This window comes from Acartia tonsa, chromosome 7 (genome assembly GCF_053477335.1).
Source record: "Acartia tonsa isolate MP-2025a chromosome 7, ASM5347733v1, whole genome shotgun sequence".
Classification (NCBI taxonomy): Eukaryota; Metazoa; Arthropoda; class Copepoda; order Calanoida; family Acartiidae; genus Acartia; species Acartia tonsa.
The window spans coordinates 44364699-44389050 of record NC_137266.1 but is presented as its reverse complement, the minus strand read 5'-3'; the positions used below and the strand labels follow the sequence as shown (position 1 = coordinate 44389050).

At 37.2% G+C, this 24352-nt stretch overlaps 1 protein-coding gene across 1 annotated transcript in view; it reads left to right on the top strand.

Moving 5' to 3' along the window:
* Positions 1 to 22844, top strand: part of LOC145323825 (EH domain-containing protein 3-like) — a 43039-nt gene extending 20195 nt beyond the window's left edge. The window contains exons 10-22 of the mRNA XM_080166386.1: positions 4940 to 5016; positions 5298 to 5369; positions 5662 to 5730; positions 7110 to 7139; positions 10410 to 10461; positions 11024 to 11104; positions 11348 to 11384; positions 12429 to 12487; positions 12781 to 12890; positions 13254 to 13315; positions 13859 to 13943; positions 21509 to 21559; positions 22408 to 22844. Coding sequence (XP_080022512.1) covers positions 4940 to 5016; positions 5298 to 5369; positions 5662 to 5730; positions 7110 to 7139; positions 10410 to 10461; positions 11024 to 11104; positions 11348 to 11384; positions 12429 to 12487; positions 12781 to 12890; positions 13254 to 13315; positions 13859 to 13943; positions 21509 to 21559; positions 22408 to 22495 — 873 coding nt within the window. The 3' untranslated portion in view covers positions 22496 to 22844. The remainder of the gene's footprint in view (positions 1 to 4939; positions 5017 to 5297; positions 5370 to 5661; positions 5731 to 7109; positions 7140 to 10409; positions 10462 to 11023; positions 11105 to 11347; positions 11385 to 12428; positions 12488 to 12780; positions 12891 to 13253; positions 13316 to 13858; positions 13944 to 21508; positions 21560 to 22407) is intronic.
* Positions 22845 to 24352: the final 1508 nt, after the last annotated feature.

The window sequence follows — 24352 nt, the reverse complement described above, 5'->3', positions numbered from 1 at the left end:
TACAAGGAGCAGCTCATGCCCGAGCTATTGAAGTCCATCAAGTGGCGCCGCAACGAGGTGCTGCTCGAGCCAGGAGACGTGGTGCTGGTTGATGACAGCACAAGTTTGATGAAGAAGTTTAGATTGGGACGTGTTGAAGAAGTGCGCCCAGGTGGAAGGACCGTGGTTGCCAAGTATAAATTATCAGATGATGCAGCCGCCACGAGTAACGAGACTTCCGCAAGACGTCTGCTCAAGATCAATCTACCCAAAGTTTAGTATAAGTATCGTTCTTGTTTAACTTTGAATTTTATTTTTTCGGTAGATTTATCAGATTTTTTTCGAAAGACAAAAAACGCAATTTTTAATACAATTTCGTTTAAACTTTCCAATCGATGCAAGATTTTTCATTTGAAATGCAAACTTAAGTTTTTTATACGTTTACGCAAGTTCTCTCAATGATTTAAGTCTTTCCGGGACCAGGGATTTTTTCGCGGAAAATTTCCTAGGTACCTACGCAGATATAAACATTTTTATCCTTGTTGGATTGAAATTTGATATGATAAGAAATTAACAAAATGAGATTTTTACATCATTTAAATATTTCTTTAAGATTTATTACAATCACATAAATAATTTAATATTACATGCATATTAAAATTATTACTATTTACCTTTGAACTGATGTACCTAAAGAAAAAATGCAGATTTTTTTCGCGTTGAATTAAGTAGATTCTTTGATTTTCGTAGAGTTAAGCTTAATAAGACCGCTTTACGCCGTACCTAAGCTCTGTTTCCTCGGCCAGGCATGACGCAAAACGGCAAAACTAAAGCATAAGATAATTTATTTTAATTTCGATTGCTTTGATTGATGATTTTATAAGTTTCTTTGAATTATTTCATGATTCTTTTTATTTTTTGTTTTGAATTAAACATCACTAATTATGTTTGTTTTCAGTTGATGCAGCCCTGCGCCAGAAATCCTGTTGGAAATTATGCAGTATCAAAAGATGTGATGGAAAGTCATAACGTCCGACAGGATAGCTGGAACAAGGCATTTATTAATATTTGATGGATGTTGTTAGTTTGTATCTTGAGGGATTCATTCTAACTGAGGCCCAAATTGCCTTTAATTATGACTGTATGAATATGTATATGTTGCTTTCTTCTTAAAACAGAGAGAAATTGCAAATTCAGCATTTAGAGAAGTTCTTTTCTTATATTGAGCTTTTGTTTTATTTTGGTAAATTTAATTTGCATATTTCAGTTGCAATTTTAATTTTACGCAATTTTGATTCACGAAGATTTAAAATTATGAAATTTTAATTTTCCGAAGTTTGATGATTTTTTTACAGTCATATTTTATTTAGATTTAAGTATCTATTTTATTAAAACATGTTTAGATTTAAGGATCTTACTTATCTTATCTGAAAAATGTTTAGATGTAAGCAAGTTATTTTTCTATCGGAGAAAAATTCTAATTATTGAAAAGTTTTTATGCAATTTTACTTTTCTTTTCTAGCAAAAAGATTTAGTAGAAGAAATGTTATTATTTAATCTTTCTTTCTTTTGATGAAAAAAGTTTGAGTTGATTATTTAATTATCGATGCGATTTTAGTAAAAAATCATTACCTATTTTATTATGTAGGTACCTAATTGAAGTTTAGGTACTATTGATTATTAATTCATGTATTCGCAATTACATGGTCTGTAATTCTAATTTTATTGAGATTATGAGGCCATGATATAATGAGATGTGTGAGTGGTAAATGTGCAATTCATGAATGTTTAATGCTTTTCCCATTCCTTATTCCTGTCCTTATGTGGTAGCTGAGGCGGTTTGAGTTTTTGTGGTATTCGTAAGTTACCATAATTAATTTTAGGCCTTATGGCCATGACATTTTAAACTCTTGTAATTTATGCGTTATGAGATTGTGATCTCGTGGACACTGTCTGCACGTATATTGCAAAGATGAGGTGTTGTGTTCGATTCCCAGTGAATAGACGGGTGTGTGTCGGTATGTATTTCTTGTATTCCCCGGCAAGTTCGAACCCATTAATCCCTTTTTTCCTTACACCAGAATTCCCCAGAGAATGAGTGTGTTACGCGGCATTCCTAACTATCTCCGCGCGTGGCTTGTAAACAAACAAAAAAGACGCGCACTTTTCCTTTGATGATTCCCATGTGAGGAGCTACGTGAATGAAAATAATGTATTGCTTGAATATACATGCGCTCTAATCCGTGGAAGATCTCAAATAAGCCTTCCTGCTTAGTTTGACATCATATGTGGTAAGAATTTATTTTTAATTCTTGAAAACAAGCGTAGAATGGTACAATTTTATGAAGAAATTTAAATCATTAATTTTTCAACAAATAGACCATTTAACTGCTAAGTTTTGATATACGAATATTTTCCTTTATATTATTGATTATTTTATTCTAAAATTATCAATTTCTGATGCGATTTAATATGTTTCGTGCCAATTTAAAGTTTTTTAGAAAATTCATATTTTTATTAAATTGAAATCACGCAACCTCGATGTTACAAAAATAATAACCATTAATTTTATGTAATTAATTCTTATATTTTTGTTTTAGACTTACTGTTTTCATGGTAATAAATACACATTCGTAAACTTCACTATGTTGGTCATTCGGAGGGCTTCGAGATAAGATTTCGAGAACGGCTAGGCAATGCGTTCCGAAACAATAAGTCTAAGTCAATTTTCGCTTCCTTCACCCTTTTATTTAACAACCTTTGTTTTTAGGCCTTTTTTTATTTAAAAATTTCAGACAGCTGTAATTTTCTTATTTTTGAAGCTAGAAGAAAAATTATTTCCCAGAAAATGTTTATTTTTATGTAAATTTTACATTAGAAATATCAAAATATAAATTTCTGCGGCCCTCATAGGGAAAGCAACCATTTATACACCTATCTAAAGATATTTCTAAAACTTAAAAGCTTACAAAGAATGTATTCAGTGGTTGTAATTAAACTTTATCTATCAATCTACAATTCATATAATTTTCATCTCTCCGTTTAATCTTTTTTTTATCCTATATCTGAATTAAATGGTTTAGAGATTACAAAGAAAGTATAAAGTGATTGTAATTAATCTCAAGAACATTTTACAACAATAGATTTGCTGAACAAGCTCAAATATTTCCTCGGATTGGAAATTATATTCTGGAAAAAAAAGGAAAAATGTTTTATTAAAAGAACAATATTCTAGATTCTAATATTAGAGATATCATGCATCCAACAGATAGCAAAACATTTAATTTATGAATAAGACCAAATCCAAAAAGTTTTGATAAATTTTTGATAATTTTGTACCTTTGTCTTTTATTTTCGCCTATTAAAACACTAATCTGATTTAATTTGCTTATGCAAATAAGGTCTTTAATTTCTTTTTTCAAGATAAAGACTGACAATATTAGATTTTATAAGAAAACATTGATAAGAGTGTTTTTTTGAATATGTACAAATTGGCCACATATCCTTTATACCTTTTGATATTTCTTGGATAATCCTACAAAAAAAAATAATTTTAAAATCATTATTGCATGGGCAAATTATTAATTCCACCAATTAGTATTTTTTAAATTACTTTTTGTTATGTTTATGTTTCTAGAGATATCTAAAATAGTCTTCTCCTTAAAGTTTATTTGTCAGCAACACTTGAAAAATTGTCTTGGTTTATACTTTTTCTTTTTATTCTAAAAATGTATTAGCCAATATCATAGTTATTTATCGCATCGTTTTATTTCTGCGGATAGTGAAATAAAAATTATAAGATTAAACCCAGTTTTGTTGGCCCTACAATTAAGACTTACAAAGTAGCTTTGCAACTTGGTTGTTTTATGAAAATGGCATTGGCATGAACTAAAGAAATGCTGCAATTTTACACTCTATATTTGCAGAAGGAAAAATTGACAAAATCCTTGAATTAGAAAGCGTAGCCCTTTGAATCCTTTTTTTTGTAAACTAAGACTTAAGCAAATTATAGAATTAATATACCCACTAATAATAAGAAAGTAATAATTTTGATACTCTGAGATTTTTGGTCATTACTTTGTCATGAGTATGTTAAGTTGTCTGCTTAACTAACTGATTAGTTACCATATGAGTTAGGTAAGAAAAGAAGACCCTTCTCCAATAGGTAATTCTAATATGTTAGTCAAATCTTAAGGTGTTTATGAAATCAAAAGATAGTCATTTTAATGTTCTTATTATTATGCAGATAGAAATAGTCAACTCTGTAATAATTTTCAAGCAATTCAGATTTTAAGTTTGTTCCTACTTAAATACAATGTTACAATAAAAGAAGTTTCCTTATTAAGTTAAGAATCAGAAACAAAGAATTCAAAAATGAGGACTGGGGAAATGTTTACCTACTCGTATAATCCAAGATTTAGTGGGAAAGTTTGGTATTGCACGTAAAATTGGGACTTGGAAATTAACTCATCTGATATATTGCTTTGCCCTTCTTTACACAAATACATATATTCTTATTCTTACTTTGTATTATTTTTCTTATTTATTTCCCTTTTAGCACAATTTAATTAAATCTAGCATTATTATATTATAATTTTTATTGAATTGTTGAAAGCATTATCTGAAGTAACTATCATTTCTTAGATATTATATATTAAAGGATAATCAAAAATTTACCACAAAATTTCAGCAATTGTTGAATATTGGTATTTTTTACAATTCAATGAAAAATTCTTTCGTCAGATATGAGTGTGACTGACAGCAAACTTCCATAAACACATCTAAATGTTTTCATTTAAGAGTTTTCCCTCCATCCTTGATGTTAAAACCATTATTAGCAGTTTTTAGTCTTAGTTCATTATAGAACATTTAAAGCTAATGCTTTTATAGTTGATAACAATTCGTGATGTTCCTTTATTTAGTGATCTTAAATTTCTGGTAATTTTCTTATTTTTTTCAGATCCTGCACAGTCCCGAAGTTGCCAGAGTTTATGTTGGATCATTTTGGGACAAGGCTCTTCAATTCGAGGGAAACAGGTATTATTTAATCAAATTTCTCCACCTTAATTAGAAAGGGTAGTACATTTTATCATCAATGGAGATGTACATTAATGTATTACCCATTGTCTTATCCTTTAAAATCAATGCTTAATTCGGATTAATTAAAGCTTTTTATGAGTTGTAGAGTGGAGGTATTAATCTCCCAAAAAAAACATTTTGGGTGCACTCAATAACTAATGTCGAAAAGTCATTAATTTCATTTTTTCGGTGGTTCATTATTGTTGAATTGATAGCTATAAATATTTTGATTACTTTAGAGATTTGTTTGAGGCCGAGCAGGAAGATTTGATAAGAGATCTACAAAACTTGCCCAGAAATGCTACTATTAGGTGAGTTAATATTGGAATCAAACAAAGTTAGAAATGTCTATCTACTTTGAAATAAGGGTAGATACTTTCATATTGTATCTGGACCTTAAACAAACTTTTAAAAAAATTAATTACTCAATTTAGATAAATTAAAGGTTATTGGAGTCCTGCAGAGAAAGTACCCCGTAGGGATACGGCCCGACATAATTAAAATTCATACCTTGCATTTAAAGCTTGCTATATTGTAAATGGTTGTACCTTTACTTTAAAGGTTCAATTGATGCCAAAATGTGTGACTTCCAATTATTTTTAGGAAAACTAATGATTTGATAAAGAGAACTAGATCAGTGAGAGTGCACGCCCTTCTCATCAATTATATCAGGAACAGTATTTATTACACAACAAGGATGACAACATCCATAAAAGCGAAGCACTGAAACGGTAGGACAAACGGACATTAACACTTGTATAGTATCTGAACTGAAAAATCGGAACATAAATGTATAAATGTCGAATCAAAATTGTAGGTAAATTTGTTGAAAAACTGCTTAAAAACAGGATAATGTTTATGGACATACTTACATTTTTGGACTTGATTATAGAGTTGCTTTGCTTATAATATTGTTCTTTGTTGTCCCAGGAATCAATATACCAAAAATCAGATCAAACGGATAATTAAAACACTTGAAAATTTGTTGTTAAAAAAGTAGAAAAATCAACATGTTTAAAATGGACGTACGGACATTCTGGTAATGATTATAGAGTTGCTACGCTTTCTAAATCGTACCCAACTACTACAGGAATCATCATGCAAAGTTTAAAATCGATAGGACAATTCTAACATGCCTAAATTAACGAATAAAAGCTATCTATCTCGGACGGACGTACGGACGGACGGACGGACGTACGGACGGACCGACCCTAATTATAGAAAAGCTTCGCTTTTAAAAAGATATATTAAGTTAGATAGCTATACTATAGTAAACCACTTTTACTTGGTGTTGTAAAAAGGTTCTCACTAAAATGCAGTGTTGCGGATCCGCATTGATTGTATGCGGATCCGGATCCTCCAAATTTGGTCAGTGCGGATCCGGATCCTTGACAATAAAAATAAAATCATCAAATTTTTCAAAAAATATTTATTCTTTAATCTCGAATACAATGTGAGAGAGAACAGTGTGGGAGTGAATCAGCTGATCTTAACAAGGTTACCAGATATTTAAAAATTTGTAAGTGACTATTTTATATAAATTTAGGTAGATTTTTCCATAAATTTTTACCCCAGGATCCGGATCCGGATCCGAATTTTTTTGCGGATCCAGATCCGGAACCTTGGACTAAAATAAATGCGGATCCTTGCGGATCCGGATCCGCAACACTGCAGTAAAATGAATACTAACCAAAGTAGAAATGTTTCGCCTTTACATTTCACTTTTTTATAACAATTATGTATTAGGTGTTTTCTTTTAAAATGCCTTGTGGAGCACTGAAAACTACCGTTTATTAACTATACATCGATCAAGTTGAAATAAGACAGGGTAGCTAGTTTGTTTGATTGAGTATTAGGTCAGGTTAAGTTTGTTACTGGTTAGGGCCACATGCATTGGTTACACAGAGGAAAAACAACCTCTCTCCTTAATTACAGTTTGCAGTTCATTTTGAAGGGAAAGCACCATAAATTGAAATATAGAGTTGAAGTAGTTTTGCTAAATCGTCTTTAAACACTTAAGTTTTCCAAAAATGAAATAAATTTATGTACAGAAAGCAGATGCCATCTATTGGGAGAACAAGGCAGGAGTTAAAGTTGTTTTTCAAAATACTTTTAATAACCAAGTAAACATTTAAAAATCTAACTTACTAGGGTTTTAAGTAAGAATATCATGCAAGGTAATTTGATAAAAAAGATGGTTTATGTTTTTAGGCATAAAGATACTTTTAAAAATTGTAACAAAATTTTGACCTAAACGGTTTGTGCGTCCATTTGAGTTTGTCCATTAAAAATCCTTTTTTTTGTAAAAATTTGAAATAATGTTACTAACTTAAGATTCTGCAGATCAAAACTAGTTCCCATTGAAACTATTTTTCAACTAACTTTTTACTGATAGAAAATGTAAGAAACAAATAATTAAAATATATTATGATATTCAATACCTAGAAGTATTATGCGATAAAATCTTTGTTGTCCATGTCTCTGACTATTACATGTGGAATGTGGGGGAATTCTGAGTACATATCTGTGACTATTATATGAAGAATCTGGGGGAATACTGAGGCCATATACTGTGACTATTATATGAAGAATCTGGGGGAATACTGAGTCCATGTCTGTGACTATTATACGTGGAATCTGGGGGAATACTGAGTCCATGTATGTGACTTTTATATATGAAATCGGGGGAATACTGAGTCCATGTCTGTGAATATTATATGTGGAATCTGGGGGAATACTGAGTCCATGTCTGTGACTATTATATGTGGAATCTGGGGGAATACTAAGAACATGTCTCTGAATATTTTATGTGAAATCTGGGGGAATACTAAGTCCATGTCTGTGACTATTATATGTTGAATCTGGGAGAATACTTAGTCCATGTCTCTGAATATTTTATGTGAAATCTGGGGGAATACTAAGTCCATGTCTGTGACTATTATATGTGGAATCTGGGGGAATACTGAGTCCATGTCTGTGACTATTATATGTTGAATCTGGGAGAATACTGAGTCCATGTCTCTGAATATTTTATGTGGAATCTGGGGGAATGCAAAATTGTCGGAAAACATCAATAATATATATCCATCCGATATATTCAGGAATTAAGAGATGGGTGAATGAAAAAACGAAGGATAAAATATTTTTAAAATATACATTGTAACATGGACTAAGGTATCAGCAAGACGTCTTCACTCCTGCCAATAATTAGTTCCTTGAAAAAGTTGTTATAAAGGTTTTTCTAAAAAAAGACAAAGGCCATTAGCTTTAATTATCTAATCAAGATGAGATAAAATTGAAGCAGCTTATTTATTGGTCATTCGTATTGTATGAGGGTATTTTTTATAGGCACTTAAACAGGCCTGATAGTTTTGCATAAAATTTCCCTAAAAAAATCCATCAAAATGTATACACAATTTCTAACTCCTTTATTCTGTAAAAAATATTGGATTCCTATTATTTTGTCTATTTGTGCTAAGATAGAAAAATGGCATCAAAAAAATTGGAACTTTTCCAATTTAAGAATAAATTTCAAGGAAATTGTGTGATGACCAATGTTGAGCACTGTTACATAATCAATCATGAACCAATACTATGATAAAAAGTAGTAATGTTTACGTTGTCCTTTTTTAGAGAAGTTTCACATAGATTGTAGGATGGTTTTAGGCTATTTTACTTTATATCAAATCCTCTAATTGATATAAGTGCATCCGCCAGTATATGCTAAAGAAATAATATACAAACTTATTAATAGTTTTTTTTAAAAAACAAATTGCCGAATAATCAAGAATTTTACTCAATGGTGACATTGTTTAGTTTTTTTTTTTTTTTGTAACCTATAACATGATCAAAATATTGATTAAATATACATTAAAAGGCAGACGTTTGTGTAAATACTCGTTAATGTAATTGCTGCGCTTCTCTTTGATCTATTTTTTTTTTTTGGGGGGGGGCTTTCTTTTCTTCCCCTTTCCCATCGGGACCTGCTCTGGCTTTATATAAAGCTTCCCCGAAAAAATAAACACCATACAGTCCACTTTGAGAATTCTGGACAAAATCAAAAATTAGTCGACTGCTTGAAATAGTATATACTATTTTAAATACAAACAATAAAAAATATTGTAAGTTTAACATGATGCGATTTTCAAAACAAGAAATTTCTTGTAAATCTTATGCATATACAAGAAGTCATAACAATAAATTTGAATTATGAATGAATGAGAATTTTGTACTTTTTGTAGAAATAAAGCATAGTTCATTTTAATATGAAAACTAGCACAAACAATCAAAAGTAAGACACAATTTTATTTCCATTACAGCTTTAAATCAGATTTATTTTAACACCTAAAAACCGTTTGTAAAACTTTAATCATAGGATTAATCTGCTTATTTGTTGGTCCGGCTTAATCTTATCTATTCGTAAATTCCTGGATTTTTTATCTTGCATCTTTAGATACTAAGCAGAAGATTGTTTTTCTTAAATGATTTATCTCTTCTTAAAACAGCAAATCAATCTACAATCTGTACAACACAAAAATAAAAACATAAGAAATGAATAAGGCAAAGCATTGGGTAGTTCCCTAAATAGTTCTTAATAATTAAAATAAAATGTGCTTACTTTCTTTTAAATCAATGTATATATTATTACATGGATGTTTCACCAGATTTTTATGTACTCTGATATAATAATGCTCGCATGGCTGGCTAAAAAAAGATAACCACCATCCAACCAATTACGTCTTCTCCTACTAGATGAATGAACTGAAAATTTAGGGTTCCGGGACAAACGCAGGAGTTCCAAACGTCGGAGTGGACAAACGAAGGAGTGTTAAAATATTAACTTAAGTAAGTATGTCTAAACGGGTTAGGTTAGGTTATGATACGAATATACAAATAAGCCCCCCCGCAGGGGTTAGGCATTTAAAAAACCTAAACTATGGTTTAAAATTGATTAGGTTAGGTTAAATGTCCACTTCTGCGTTTGTCCACTCCGACGTTTGGGACTCCTGCGTTTGTCCAAGGACCAAATTTAGGACAAATTTCCCCCTGTCAATTTATTGACTTATATCCTAAAACCTACTAGAAATCCATAGTGGCTTAATTTTGTTAGTTTTAATTTTCTACATTTAAATGTACTCGTCTCAGTTTTCTTTAAATAAAAAAAAACATAAGCAATAAATTGCAAAATCTAAAGCTTTTTTTTCTTTAATTTTCTTCAATTGATGGACTGTACAATTAGTGACATCACAAAAATGAATACTCATGAAGAGGAAAACGGTAAAGTGTATTTTTTTTATCAGGAAAATATGTTTAAAAACAAAAATGTATCAAAAAACAACTTTAACCATCAGTAAGAAGAAGGAAATCCTGAAAAATCTGGACAAACATTTGGAAGCTCTACAGGTATACAAGGCTTGATAATTAAAGTAAATGAACAGATGGGGGCATGAGCTTTTAACTGCCATCACGGGGTGGGTTCCTGTACCGACTTTCGTACAGCAGTCAATGGCGTCAGCAATAAAAGAACTTCAAAAGAGCAGAATTTTAAAACAAAAAGGCTAAATGAGTTATTTCACAACTAGCTAGACCCTTTTCCTTTTGACCTTGAGAAACAATTCAGTGTATGTCTTCAAAGTAAATATCGAGTCATAACACTCCCTACCTTTATTTTTAAAAAAATTGAAGGGGTTGGGGCTTGGTGTTTTTTGTTTCCGTTGTCTAACCCTTTTGAGCGCACTCTAACCCTGCGGGGTTTGTACCTGCGTGTCCTAACAATGTGAGACTTCCCAGTTCTTTATTGAAGGCTAACATTTTAGCTGTTTTGAGATATAATTTTATGTATAATATTCATATTATTTTGATAAAAGTTTTAATTATCATATTTTTGTTTTCAATAATGTTTGATAATTTTTTTTAGGCACAGAGATAGCTTCACTGGCAAATAATACATGTTGCAAATATTTAGGCTGAATATCACCTGGCCAAGACAGACCTACCAGAAGTCCAAGCTCTTAGAATCCAGCTGGAGCGTCATGACTTCTCTAAGGTGATTTTTAAAATTACAATTAAACAATGCGAATTGAGTAAATAAGTAGCACAGCAAAAACAATTTAACAATAGGGACATCTTAGGGGCGGTTGAAAGGTAAAGGAGTTTCAACCCTACCCCCTACAAAATAATCGCAAAACCTTGTTATTGATTAGGTTTGCATAAAATCGTAATTAACATTTTAGTCTTGTCATAAATATTCGTTTTTACAAAATGAAATATAATTATTTTTATATTTTAGTTTCAAGTGATAAAGAAGGATACTTTGAATATACTAGGTAAGAATCTCAAGATTTTTCATAGGTTAGGATTATGAGAGTTCCACAGGGTTAAATAATTCTATTGTAGTAAGAATATTTCAAATTTTTTTGATAATCAGATTAAGTGCTCGACAGCCGTCTATTTAGTTCCTTCCCTCAAATTTTCCATCAAGCACTGAAGGCCCCCCATACCCCCACCGTATTTTTAAATTAGATAAATAAAATACAAGGGTAAGTAGTTTTACCCCATGCCTAGTTCCTGCGGGTTTTATAACTGCAGGACTACCCAGTTTAACCTAACCTACTTGACCTAAAGTTATAAACAAACAAATGAAAAACTATTATCCATCCCTTATTATCTGCTGTGGCCTATTGACAAGATTTTAGGCAGCTTTGCAGTTTTAAAAAATCTGAAGACGCGTCCTATCAAAATAACTTTTCGGCTAGTGAGCTCTAAAAATGCATGTTTATTATATAATAGATGCACTGCTGAAAATTTCCCCATGAATTTTTTATTTGTCTTTGTGACATAACTATGTTTATAGATAAAGAAAAGAAGAAAGACATAAAATAGAATTAAAAACTTTGCAATGTATTTGGATGGAGACACACATAATCCTTTTTAAGTAGCAGGATGTTCGTTTATGTGTGTTCAGCTATATGTTATACATTTTTTGTGATACTTTTTAGGTAAACTTTATATTGGTTTGGGTTAGGTTAAGAGTATAGCAAGCAACCCAAATCCAAGAAAGTATTGCCTTATAGGAAGACACAACATTCCATAAGTTAGACAGTGGACGTAAATCAATATTCATCCCCAATGAAACCTTAAAATCTATGTCTATGCATATTGTAAGATAATGTAGTTACAAAACTTCGGGTACCAGTATAATTTACAGTCCAATGTCCGCACCCTCCGATAATTTAAGACATTTACACTTGTATGTTGTGTTTTTTTAGTAAACATTCTTCTTTTTTGAAGGTTTTTAGCTATTTTAAGGAGACCAGTTCATCTTTAAAAGCTATTGTCGAATGCATTTCATTTTATGTTCATTATTTTAGAGAATATTCTGAGTGAAGAAATCACCAGAGTTATCCAATTGCTTCCCCAAGAGGCTCAGGTCAGATTTAAATATATATCTTTAAAATAATATCACGCAACCTCGAATATGAAAGGTTTTGTGATTATTTTCAAATAAAGCATTTTTTGTAAATATTTTTTTTATGTTTGTTAATTAATCATTATATATTTATAAAACGAATTTGAAAATATAAAAATTAAACTCAAAATTTAATTAAAGGAATAACAAATAAAGTAACAATAACTAACAATCATCAAATATATTGTATTATGTAACAAGTTTTTTATAAAAAAGTTCGCAATTTTATTTTATTTGTTTAAATAATCTACCAGGCAAACGTAATGTCCCGCCAAGTCCAGGGAGGTGTGTTCAACAAGCCGCTGTTGCCAGTTGGGGTTGGCATTATGGCGGGAGAGGGAGAGAAAGGTTGGGTTGTTGCCAGGTACTTTTACCTTAACGTTACACATTGTTGCTTTTTGAAGATGATTAAAGCCCCTCCACAGATTATGACGTCATCCGATAAAATAACCAATGCGAGGCCATCATAAATTTTATCATTGGTCAATTACAGTTTATATTGGACTCTAATTGGCTTTTCTATCGTATGATGTCATAATCTTTAGAGGGACTTTAATCATATTCTTGCTTTTATACTAAAGTTTTATTTAAGATATGTAAGGCAAGAAGTAAATTTTTTCAAGAAAAAATAAAATATTATTAATATAATTTTTACCGAACTGGGAGAGTGGGGGGGGGGGGTATTGAAAACCTCAACATTTCTGTTCGCTTACATTTTTTTGTTCAGAGAAAGAAGCTCCTTTGACCAAGTCTTTCAAACTTTAGAACAGCATAATGGCAAAATTACAGGTGAGTTTCCTTATATAAAAGCAACCGGATTTGTTTCTGAAACTTATAATTTCAATAACTACTAAACTAATTGAGTTCTCCTTTCTTAAAGCCGCTTTATATAGGCCCCGGTATGGTTTTAGGCTATTTTTTGCTTTCCTCTTACCCCTACAGAGCTACTAGATGCTAGGTGCGCATTTGCTACTTTTATCATAAAGTAACAAAATATAAATCAGTAAGGTTTTTTATCTAAAGCTTTATAAATGAATTGAGTTGGTTTAAGGCTATTTTCCTAACATTCATGTCTTGATGCTAGGGGCAAATAAACTAGTTTCTTTATATTCGTCAAAATATTGATTCATAAGAATTTTCTAAATAATCATTTTCATTTTTCATTATATTCAGGGAAAAAATATGTTCCTGTCCGTCTCTTTTATGACCTGAAATATTATTTACTTGATATATCACAAGTTTTTTTTTAGCAATACAGTTAAATTAATTTTAGTTTCCTAATTGAAAAATTCCTTGTTTCTATTGAATTTCAATAACAATTTATTTTTGTAGCTGCTACTGCAAAGAAAGAGTTGGTAAAGTCGAAGCTACCCGGCCAGGTGTTGGCTAAAATCTGGAGGCTGGCTGATGTTGACAGGTTTATATATATGTAGATAGATAAATTAGTAAATTGATAGAAAGACTCAAAGATAGACAACCAGGCAAAAATAAGGAAACTGACTCAAATACTGACAGATAGATGACAAACAGGTTGACAGAAAAATCTACCAATCAATGACAACAAATTGTTTAATAGATCTGATATATTAGAAAAATAAATGGATAGACAGATATAAAGTTAGAAGATACAAACAAAAAGTTAGGACATAGACGAAAATAAATGTTTAAATATATAATGAGATCGAGTTTAGATAGATTATTATATTGATGGATAAAAGAATAGATAGAGAAGATGAATGCCTTGATAAATAGATAGTTAAAGATTAAGGAATCGATGAAAAGACAGATAATGTAACACACAGACTTTAGAAAACATACTACAGGCGAACCTAGTAATAGTGTCTAACTTTTTATCTTTGTGACGTAACAAAAATCCATCTCTTTTTTAGGGGTTTCCTTTCCCACCTCCCCTCTCATCCTTCGATTTTTGTTACGTCACAAAGATAAAAAGTTAGACACTATTACTAGGTTCACTACAGGCTAACTTATTTATATATGTGGTATTCGGCAACCGTGAGCCATGTCTATGGCACCCCTGATCTGGGGTTCGGTGGAGGGTCAATGGCCCTCCCCCGAGTCCTGGGGAAGGGGTCTAGTGACCCCCTCCCTACGCTTAGAATTAATGATTTGAATCTGTCATGTTTATTATGGTTAACTGTATTCTTAATTCTCCCCCACCCTTTCCAGGGATGGGGGAATCATTATTGCCCAAACTGACCATTGTATATGTATTATTTATGCTTTTATGTTATGATTATTTATTCCTATCCATGTAATTATTGTTTGTTGTATATAACTGCAGTATCTCTTAACCCTTCAATAAAGTGACAACTGAAAATAGATGTTGATCATTATCTAGTGAAAGCTAGAGAAGCGTAGCTTCTCTATAGTACGGTGTCCACGTCTGTCACACTGCCGTAATCTAATTGAACTCCGGTGTCTGCCATTTATCCTCGGCGGATACCACAACTTTGGTGACAGCTGTGTGAGATTACGGCGAACCACAAGTGTAGAGCAGACGCGCATCTGAGGCTAAGGTACTCCCAGCAGTGAATCTGGCAAAACTGACGCAAGCAACCTGAATTACCCACCCTGGACAGCAAAGTTTAACTCTGCATCCGGCAGTTGTGGAAGCGAAACAGCGAAATCTGACGAATAACCGCGAGCAGCGCTGATATCTAACGGAGAATTGAGCGCCAAAAGGGCTGAAACAGGCCTGCGGACCGGCTGAAACAAGCCAAATACGTGTAGACGGCTGAAAATAGGCCAACTTTACTGCAAGAAATAGCAGGATCCGAACCAGTGGCGCTAGCAGGACGGGACATTCCCTGCCGCCGATAGGCTGAAACATGCCACATAGCTGCAAGCTGCGAGCTAACATACGGGTGTAGTGCACCAGAACAGAGAAAAACTACGTCAACCCCGAGTATCCTGAGAAGCTACAACGCAGCCACCCATCTAGAAGACAGATATTATATCACATTTGCAGGGATTACCACCCTAGTGTGATGGCCAAACAATAGATTTATGAGCAAAGCTTGGCAAACAAATTGTTGTGTTGTGATAAATCTAAGAATAGAACAGGCTTGGATTACTGTGTATTGTGATAACAGCTAAAAATAGAACAGAGTTGGTCAACAAATCTGTTATGCAATTGTGATAAGGACAAAAATAAAAGCTTGATGTAATATAATCAAAACAATCTCAAGCCCACAGCACAAAAACAATACACCCCTTATTCCAAGGGAAGGGGAGGGGCCCCTCTCCATTGAAGGCAAGTACAATCAGGGTGATATAACAGATAAGCCTAAGATTAAGAAGCAAAGGCCCCATTACACCAGCACACAGTTACCCCCCTCCCTCACAGTGGGAACGGACGGAGTTACCCCCGTCCCCTCACGCGCTTCCCCCCTTCCTACCCACACTAGACTAAGTCCGTCTGTAGTGTGGAGCTAGCGATCGGATACACAGAGCGCCATTTACGGGTAGCGCAACAGAGTGCGGAAAATATCATAAATCCAACGGACGAAGCGGACCAATGAGAGAGCGAGCTGAGGGGTGAGAGCGCGTTTTCCCCGTGTGCGCGGATTTGACGGCGCGAACGCGCGTTACAAGGACAGAAGATTTCACGCACACACACACACACACTTTCATACCAGAGCGGAGCTACTCCATAGCATTTAACAGGGGTATTTTTAGCAAATAAAGAATTGCAAGTTTCTTTCCTCCTAGCTCTAGTGTGATAAGGGAAAACCCAATCAGTTCCTGACAGCAGTTCAGACCCTCAACATCTATCTACCTCAACACCTAACTATTGATAAGTACAGCTAAGTTATATCTTTGCAACTAAAACCCCCAACCTAGTGATACAAACAGTGTTGGCTGTTAGGCTAGGAAGCCTCAAGTGACAACCCATTCATTATAGTACTGTATAACTTTGTGCCCGCCGTTTCACCGTTGACCCAATGGACCAGCATCAAGTCCCAGGAGGTGACCAAGCCCCAGGATGGCTCCAGGATGACCCTCAGCCGGCCCCAGCCGAGTACCGCAAGCTGATGCTGAGCAATCTGCCGGAGTTTAGAGGGCCGCCCAAGCAGTCCTGGTCGGCACATATCCGCCGACTGGAGATGTCATGGGCGGCTTACCGCGTGCCACCTCATGATTCCCTCAACCGCCGCAACGCCCTACTACTGTCATTGGTAGGGCAAGCGGCGGAAATGGCGTCCCATCTGTTTGGCGAGGCAGGCCAAGCCTTGACCTACGAACAGGTCAAGACCGAGTGTGAATTGCTATTTCGCCCTGCTTTTGAATCCCAAACGCTTAAACAAGCGTTTAGGGATTACAAGCAACACTCGACAGAACCTATACAGGCGTACATATCAACAAAGTGCGCCTTGTATAGGGACGCCTACAACCATGAGGATCTTGAGTTGTTGGTGGACGAATTAAATCGTGGAATTCGTAACGCCAATGTAAAACGCCTCATGATGAACCATGAAATTGCGAGTGTACCTGAGTACACTCGCAAGGCCATGTTCACCGTGACCATGGTTACTAAGCAGCTGAAGGAAGGTGTGTGCTTAGTGGACTCGACCGACGGGCTGACTGGATCTGCCTGCATCCAGTTGCCCCAATATGACGAGTCGGAGCCAATGGAGATTGGCTCCTTGGCTCCGGGTCTCCACCAGATGGGGAAGGTCGCTCCAGATGACAAGGTTCCAGGCCGCTGCTACCGCTGCCAGGGGAGAGGCCACCGAGCTCGAGACTGTCCAACGCCTGTGGAAGTTAGCCTAGAGGAGAGGCGCACCCAGCCACGCCGTGACCGTTCTGCCAAGTGTGAGCGTTGCCACTATGACGGTCACACGGCGGCCGATTGTAGAGCTGACTGGGCCCAGGTAGCCAGCCGCAGGCGCACCGCCGACAAGGGTGCCCCTCCAGGGAAGCCCAGCAGAGTGGCCCATATGGAAGGGAGCGCGCCCCCAGCACCACCACCGCAAGCAGCCGCCCCCAGAGCTGCGGACCGAGCCGATGGGATGCCGCAGTTCGGGACTGTCCCAGCTAGGATCAACGTACTGGGCGGCGCGGCTGAACCCAACCGGGTTGGCCTAGGCTTCAGTCTTAACCATCTGGGGCCAGAGCTGGTACAGCCCAACAACATAGCCGAGCCAGAGGTGCTGAGGCCCCAGCCTTTCAGCCTCAACATGATGGAACCTGCCCGACTGAGCCTACCCAGCAAGAGTGGAGGGGCGCTGCCCAGCGTCCCTGAGACGGTGTATGGGGAGGCCCTGGCAGCCGCTGAACGAGAGAGGCAGGAGGTGCTAGCCAGCACCTCTGCATCGATGTATGGGACGCCACCCGGCGTCGCCACCTTGGATGATGGGGGGGTGCTATCCAGCGCCTCCCACCTTGTGCCTGGGGCGACAACCGTCGCCGCCACCGAGATACCTGGATCCTGGAACGAGCCAGCCTCCAACCTGATGTCTGGGGCGACAACCGTCGCCGCCACCGAGAGACCTGAGTCCTGGAACGAGCCAGCGGTCCCAGAGGAAGGGGTGACACCCGTCACCCCCAGCCAGCCAGCGCCACCAGTCTGCAGGGAGAGCCCAGCTACATGCCAGCCAGCGCCACCAGCCTGCAGGGAGAGTCCAGCTACATGCCATCCAGAGCCCTCTACCAGCCAAGGGAACCCAGCGGCTCACCATCAGGATAAGTTGAATTTGTTAAATGTGTTGTATCCAAAACATTGTAAACACCCAGCCTTGCCTGTGCCCCCTGCACCCGAGGCTGGGGAGATTGAAATTTGGGAAAATAAGGACTTGCCTGTGCCACATGCACCTGAGTTCCTAGGGCAGGGGAGGGCATTGAGTAAGGGCGAGCCTGTGCCACATGCACTTCAGCCCCATGCCACTGGGCATGCCTTGGACCAGGGAAGGGAGCACTTAGGGCTAGGGGAGCCGACACCCAGGCAAGTGCCAGTCGCTTGCCAGTCTGTCATTGGGGAGGGTATCGGGGTGCCTCGGCCGCATACAGATAACGCTCAATGGAAATTTGTATCTAGCCAGGAGCAGCCCAGCCGTGTCCAGCCCCAAGAAGCAGCCGTGACCAGAGCCGGAGATCCCCAGCCGCGTGTACGAGGAAGATGGTTACCTGGAAGCCTCTCCCATTGGTGGATGGTCCTGTGGGGCCTCCTGCTGGCAGCCGTGTGGCCTACAACCAGCTACGTCCTGGTGGGGTGGGACTGTGCCAACCCCACCCATGTCACGTCTTACAATAAAGAAAAGATGTGTGACACGGAGCCCCTACACCAGGAGGTGCCCCTGGGCCATGACGTCCACGTCCTGCAGCAAGTCAAGGTGAGGGAAACCACTGGGTTCAGCTGTCAGCTCACCGTGTCCCAGTGGACATTCAGGTGTGGGGTATGGGGTCACCTCAAGGTGACCTCGGTCCCCACCCTCATGAGGCCAACCAAGATAGACCCAGAAGCGTGCCGAGACCTGGCCAGGAACCGAGTATACACGTTGCCAGGCAAGACCCAGCCACTGACGTTCCAGCTGAACCACCCCCTGTTCTTCACCATTGATATGGTGGGCGCCCTCGTCAACAGCCCCGAGGGGGTGGGTTGCGAGGGGGAGGACGTCCACTTTGAGGGCCAGCTCTACCGCAATGAATTAGTGCTCCAGGAGCGGCGGCTGCTGGTCAAGGAGGAGACCTATGTGGTGGAGGATGGACGGGTGGAGTCCCAGTCTGACCACCTGACCCTCGAGTGTCCCCATTCTGAGCTGTCCTGTATCACTGGGGAAGCAACCTACGTGTGGGACCACCTGGGAAGAGATTGCCCCTTGAGGCTGATCCGCAGCCTCCAGCCCAGCCTGGTGAGGGATGCATATCTGGTTGACCATCAGGCCCAGTTTTTCATCAACATGACCAACCCCACCTCAATTGTGAACTGCGACTTCGAGGCCCATGCCACCAACCATCCAGCGTTGTTCGTGGCAGCTGACCCAGCCGCGGCTGCGCTGCCCAGAGTGTCGGCCAGGGATGTTGACGTTCCCCTTCAAGCACAGATCCATGCAGGTTATATTGGATTTACCCTGGAAACGCGCATGAGAAGCACTGCAGCAGAAGAAGTAGCGGCCAACTGCTGGAAGCTCCAGCAACTAGATCCGGCCCACCCGGTGCGTGTCCAGGGGAGCACGTTCTCGGTACTGAGGGGAGACATCCTGCTGCAGCTGACCTGCCAAAGGCACAAGTATGTTGTCCGCGAACACAAGGAGTGTTGGGACAAAGTGCCAGTGGAGCCCACAGGGTTTGTAGACGCTGTGACATGGGTATACAGTGAGCACGCCACCAAGATTCCCTGTTCCTCCACCTACCCCCTGACTGTGCACGCGGAGGAAGGCTGGATAGAGTTAACCCCTGCTCCCAAGAAGAGGCCACCCCCGCTGGATACGCCTAAGCAGTTGTTGACAGAACCCTTAGATGACTTCAGCTCAGGTGGTTTGTATTCGCAGGCTGAGTTGAATGACTGGCAACAACTGCTGGCGTTCCCAGCATACAAGAGTGCCATGCTGACCGGCCTATCCTATGGCTCCTGCGTTCAGCAAGGCAGCTGTTCGGCCACAGGAGACCATGGGATAGTGTCCTACAACATTGACCGACTGGCGGAGGAAGGAGAGGCAGCCCTGGATGTCTGGGCAGGATTTAGACAAGCCATCCACGAGTGGGGAGATGGCGCCGCCATCCTGTGCTTGCTGTTGCTGATCCTCAAACTGCTGGGGGACCTAACCATCATTTCTCTGGCAGCAGCACAAGGAGGAGTCCGGGCAGCCCTGAATGCGATATCACAAGTGTTCCTGTACCATCCAGCTTTGTATAGGAAGGCGTTGGCTAGAGCCAGGCTCAACCATGCCAAGTCCCGGGACTTTTCAGTGGACTGGGATGCCATTCCCATCGGCAGGGAAGCAGCCGAGGAAATGGTGTCTATGAAATCAACTGACAGCGGGCATGACCGCCCAGGTAGGCCAGGACCGCCCTCTGGCAGACCCCGCGGCCCCTCAGGAGGACAGGCCGCTGCTCAGACAATCAACCTGGCAGCCAGTGCCCCAGCCGCTGCCAACAACAACCCGCAGGCCCCACTGCTGACCGTTCCAGCAACAACTGTGCCACCAGCAAACCTGATACCTGCCGGCGCTGACCAACGTATCCAACCCAAGTCAGCCTCTGCCTTTTATCCCACATTGGGAGCCCATCAACCCTAAGAAGATACTCACCACTAGGATTCCATTGAATCATTATCGTTTGTATATATATTTTAGCCTTAAGGAGCGGGCCGAAGGCCTCAACCACTGTCGGAAGTTTGGTAGGGAAACCACCTCCCAGCCTTCCGAGGGGAGAGTTGTGGTATTCGGCAACCGTGAGCCATGTCTATGGCACCCCTGATCTGGGGTTCGGTGGAGGGTCAATGGCCCTCCCCCGAGTCCTGGGGAAGGGGTCTAGTGACCCCCTCCCTACGCTTAGAATTAATGATTTGAATCTGTCATGTTTATTATGGTTAACTGTATTCTTAATTCTCCCCCATCCTTTCCAGGGATGGGGGAATCATTATTGCCCAAACTGACCATTGTATATGTATTATTTATGCTTTTATGTTATGATTATTTATTCCTATCCATGTAATTATTGTTTGTTGTATATAACTGCAGTATCTCTTAACCCTTCAATAAAGTGACAACTGAAAATAGATGTTGATCATTATCTAGTGAAAGCTAGAGAAGCGTAGCTTCTCTATAGTACGGTGTCCACGTCTGTCACACTGCCGTAATCTAATTGAACTCCGGTGTCTGCCATTTATCCTCGGCGGATACCACATATATATATTATACTAACAAGCGGATGTATGTGTTACATACAAACAGACAGACATAACATATTACAGGAAGACAGTATTCAGCATACAAAACCGTATTCTTTTTGTATTTTTAGGGATGGTTGTCTAGACATAGATGAGTTTGCTCTTGCTAACTATTTGATAAGGTCACTACTTTATATGTAATTTTATTAAAATATCATATTCAAAATTCAATAATCATTTGAAAGTAAAACCATTCTGTACTTTCGAAATATCTCTTCGTCTGTCATTACTACACACAAACACATAATATATTAATTTACTATCTGAGAGAATATTCAAACATTTATCCATTGTATTTGGCTGTTGTTTAAATGTTGAGCTTTGCTTTTGTGGATGTTGTCATCGGTATTATGAGATTGTAAATAAATATGATTCAAAGGTATTTTTATGCATTAAATATAAAGTAAATTGTTTGATAATGTATACTTCTAACCATTTACTAAAAATAATATTAAAGTAAAAAATAAACTTGCATATAATTATAAAGTAAATTTATATTCAATTAAAAACAATTTGGTTTCCTTATTTTCTAATCAATCTAGCTTTCTGTACCATTCTAATTAACAGGATTGAAAACTATCTATTATCTATTTTGTTATTCTTAAATTCAATTATATCTATCCATTTATCTATATATCCTTTTTCTCATTTTCTATCTATCATACAACTCATTTTCTATATGTACTTCCATCGATTTTATTCTTATACCCAGAAGATGATTAAAGCCCCTCCACAGATTATGACGTCATACGATATAATCTTTAATCATTTTCTTAGACCAATTTATCTATGAATAAAACATCAAACCTTTAATCTTTGTTTCTATCCATCTATCTGATCAAATATCTACATTTTTATCCATTTGGCTTCCTAGCAATATATCCATTTATATGTCTGTCTAATAATAAAACCTATTTGTCTTACTATTTATGTATGAGTATCTATCTATCTTTCTATTCTATCTATCCAGGTTGAAATTGGATGGAATAGAGATGCCCTCTGAGCTGCCAGCACATCTCAACCCTCCACCAAAAGAAACAAAACTCAATGATGAATAAAACTAGGACATTTGAAACCACAATTTCTCATTTTTCCAATGTTTAACAAATACCGATGCTGTAAGTTTTGGTGCAAAAAATGGGGACGAATTTCAAATTGATTTGACGGGGCTGATTTTTTTCGTCATAAGTGAAGGGAAAGAAAAGGGAAGGGAGAAATAAACCCCCTAGAAAAGAGATGGGGTTTTCCCTTCACTTGTGCCGTAAAAAAACAGCCCCGTCAAATCAATTTGAAATTCGTCCCCATTTTATGCACCAATACTTACAGCATCCAAATACCTTCTAAATTTATTGGTAGCTGTCAATAGTGCCCTAGCCTATTAGGGATAGATGTCACAACTTTTGAAGTGCCAATTGACGACATAAAATAGTCTATATCCTATCTTGTTTATAGGGGGTTTCTTTCCCTCTTCATTTTCTTTTTCCCTCTACTATGACGTCAATAGAACATGTAAGTCAAACTCTGTGACATTTATCCCCATTTTGCTAGGACACTAAAGACAGCTACCATTTATTGTATTTATTTATTAGTAGATTTTGATATACTTTGTGTAGAATAGCATTTAAAAAATTCGAGCCACTACCTGCTTTAGCATTTTAAATATGATTCCTATCCAAAACTGCATTAAAAACATGAATTTTTGAACTTTATTTTAAAAGGTAGTTAAAATTATATCTAGCTGAATGTGATAAATTACTTTAATTGAAACTACATATGCTTTTACTCAGTCTCTATTTATCGTTTTGCATTATCTAGAATAATTTCAGATTTTTAATCTTGATAATTTTTTATATAAATAAAATAGCCTTAACTAGCCTGTAATATTATAGTTATATTTTTTCTCTATTATATACTTTTTTGTGATAGTTTTTAACATATTTCAAAATAAAGTGTAGATGTTAAAAAACCTAATGAAATAAAACATTTATGAAATAAATTTCTATATTAATGAAATATGGATATTAATAAAAAAAGACAATTAAGTTCAAAAATAGCGTAGCTAAAGCAGCAAAACAGCCAATAATGATTAGATATTTATATACCACAATGTTTAAAATATTTTTTCTTAAAAAGACGACATTAAGATTAAGCTTACTATTTTGTATTATATATCAAGAAAAATACAAGAAATCCATCTTTAATTCAAAGTAGAATTATAAAAAGTAGTAAGTTTTTTGTTCTGTAGAATAATATTTCCTTAGACAATTATTACAGTTCTCCAATCTATTGAATTTTCTTATAAGTAAAGGGATGGTTTTAAAGCTACATATTTGAATTTTTATAATTATTCTATGGATAATTTTTCTGCTGTTCTTGCTTTTCAAAAGTAAATCTCCCTAGGTCCCAAAATATTTTTTTACTATTTTATTTTAAGATTAAAGTCTTGGGATAGTTAGAGTCTATTTTTCGGTACACCGACAAACGTCCTAATACGACAAACGTCCTAATGCGACAAACCTCCTAAACAACAAAATTTTTAGGACGTTTTACTAAAGAGAAGTCGCATTAGGACGTTTGTCCCTTTAGGACGTTTGTTGTTTAGGAGGTTTGTCGTTTAGGAGGTTTGTCGCATTAGGACGTTTGTCGGTTTACCTATTTTTCTAACCCTTCCTAGTTCTTTAAATCCAGAGCCCTTAGATGCAAAGGGCGTTGCTGCTAGTGCGATAACAATATCCATACTTTATTTGTACACCTTTTTCAATCAATAGTCAACAAATTAACCTCTTCATATTTGATTGGGTTATGAATAAAGAAGGGAGTTTTATCTTTGGTTAGACCACGCCTTTTAATTTGAAAAAAATATTGATTGCAATATGCAGAGAGGAAATAAAAATAATTTAATAGAGTGACACTTT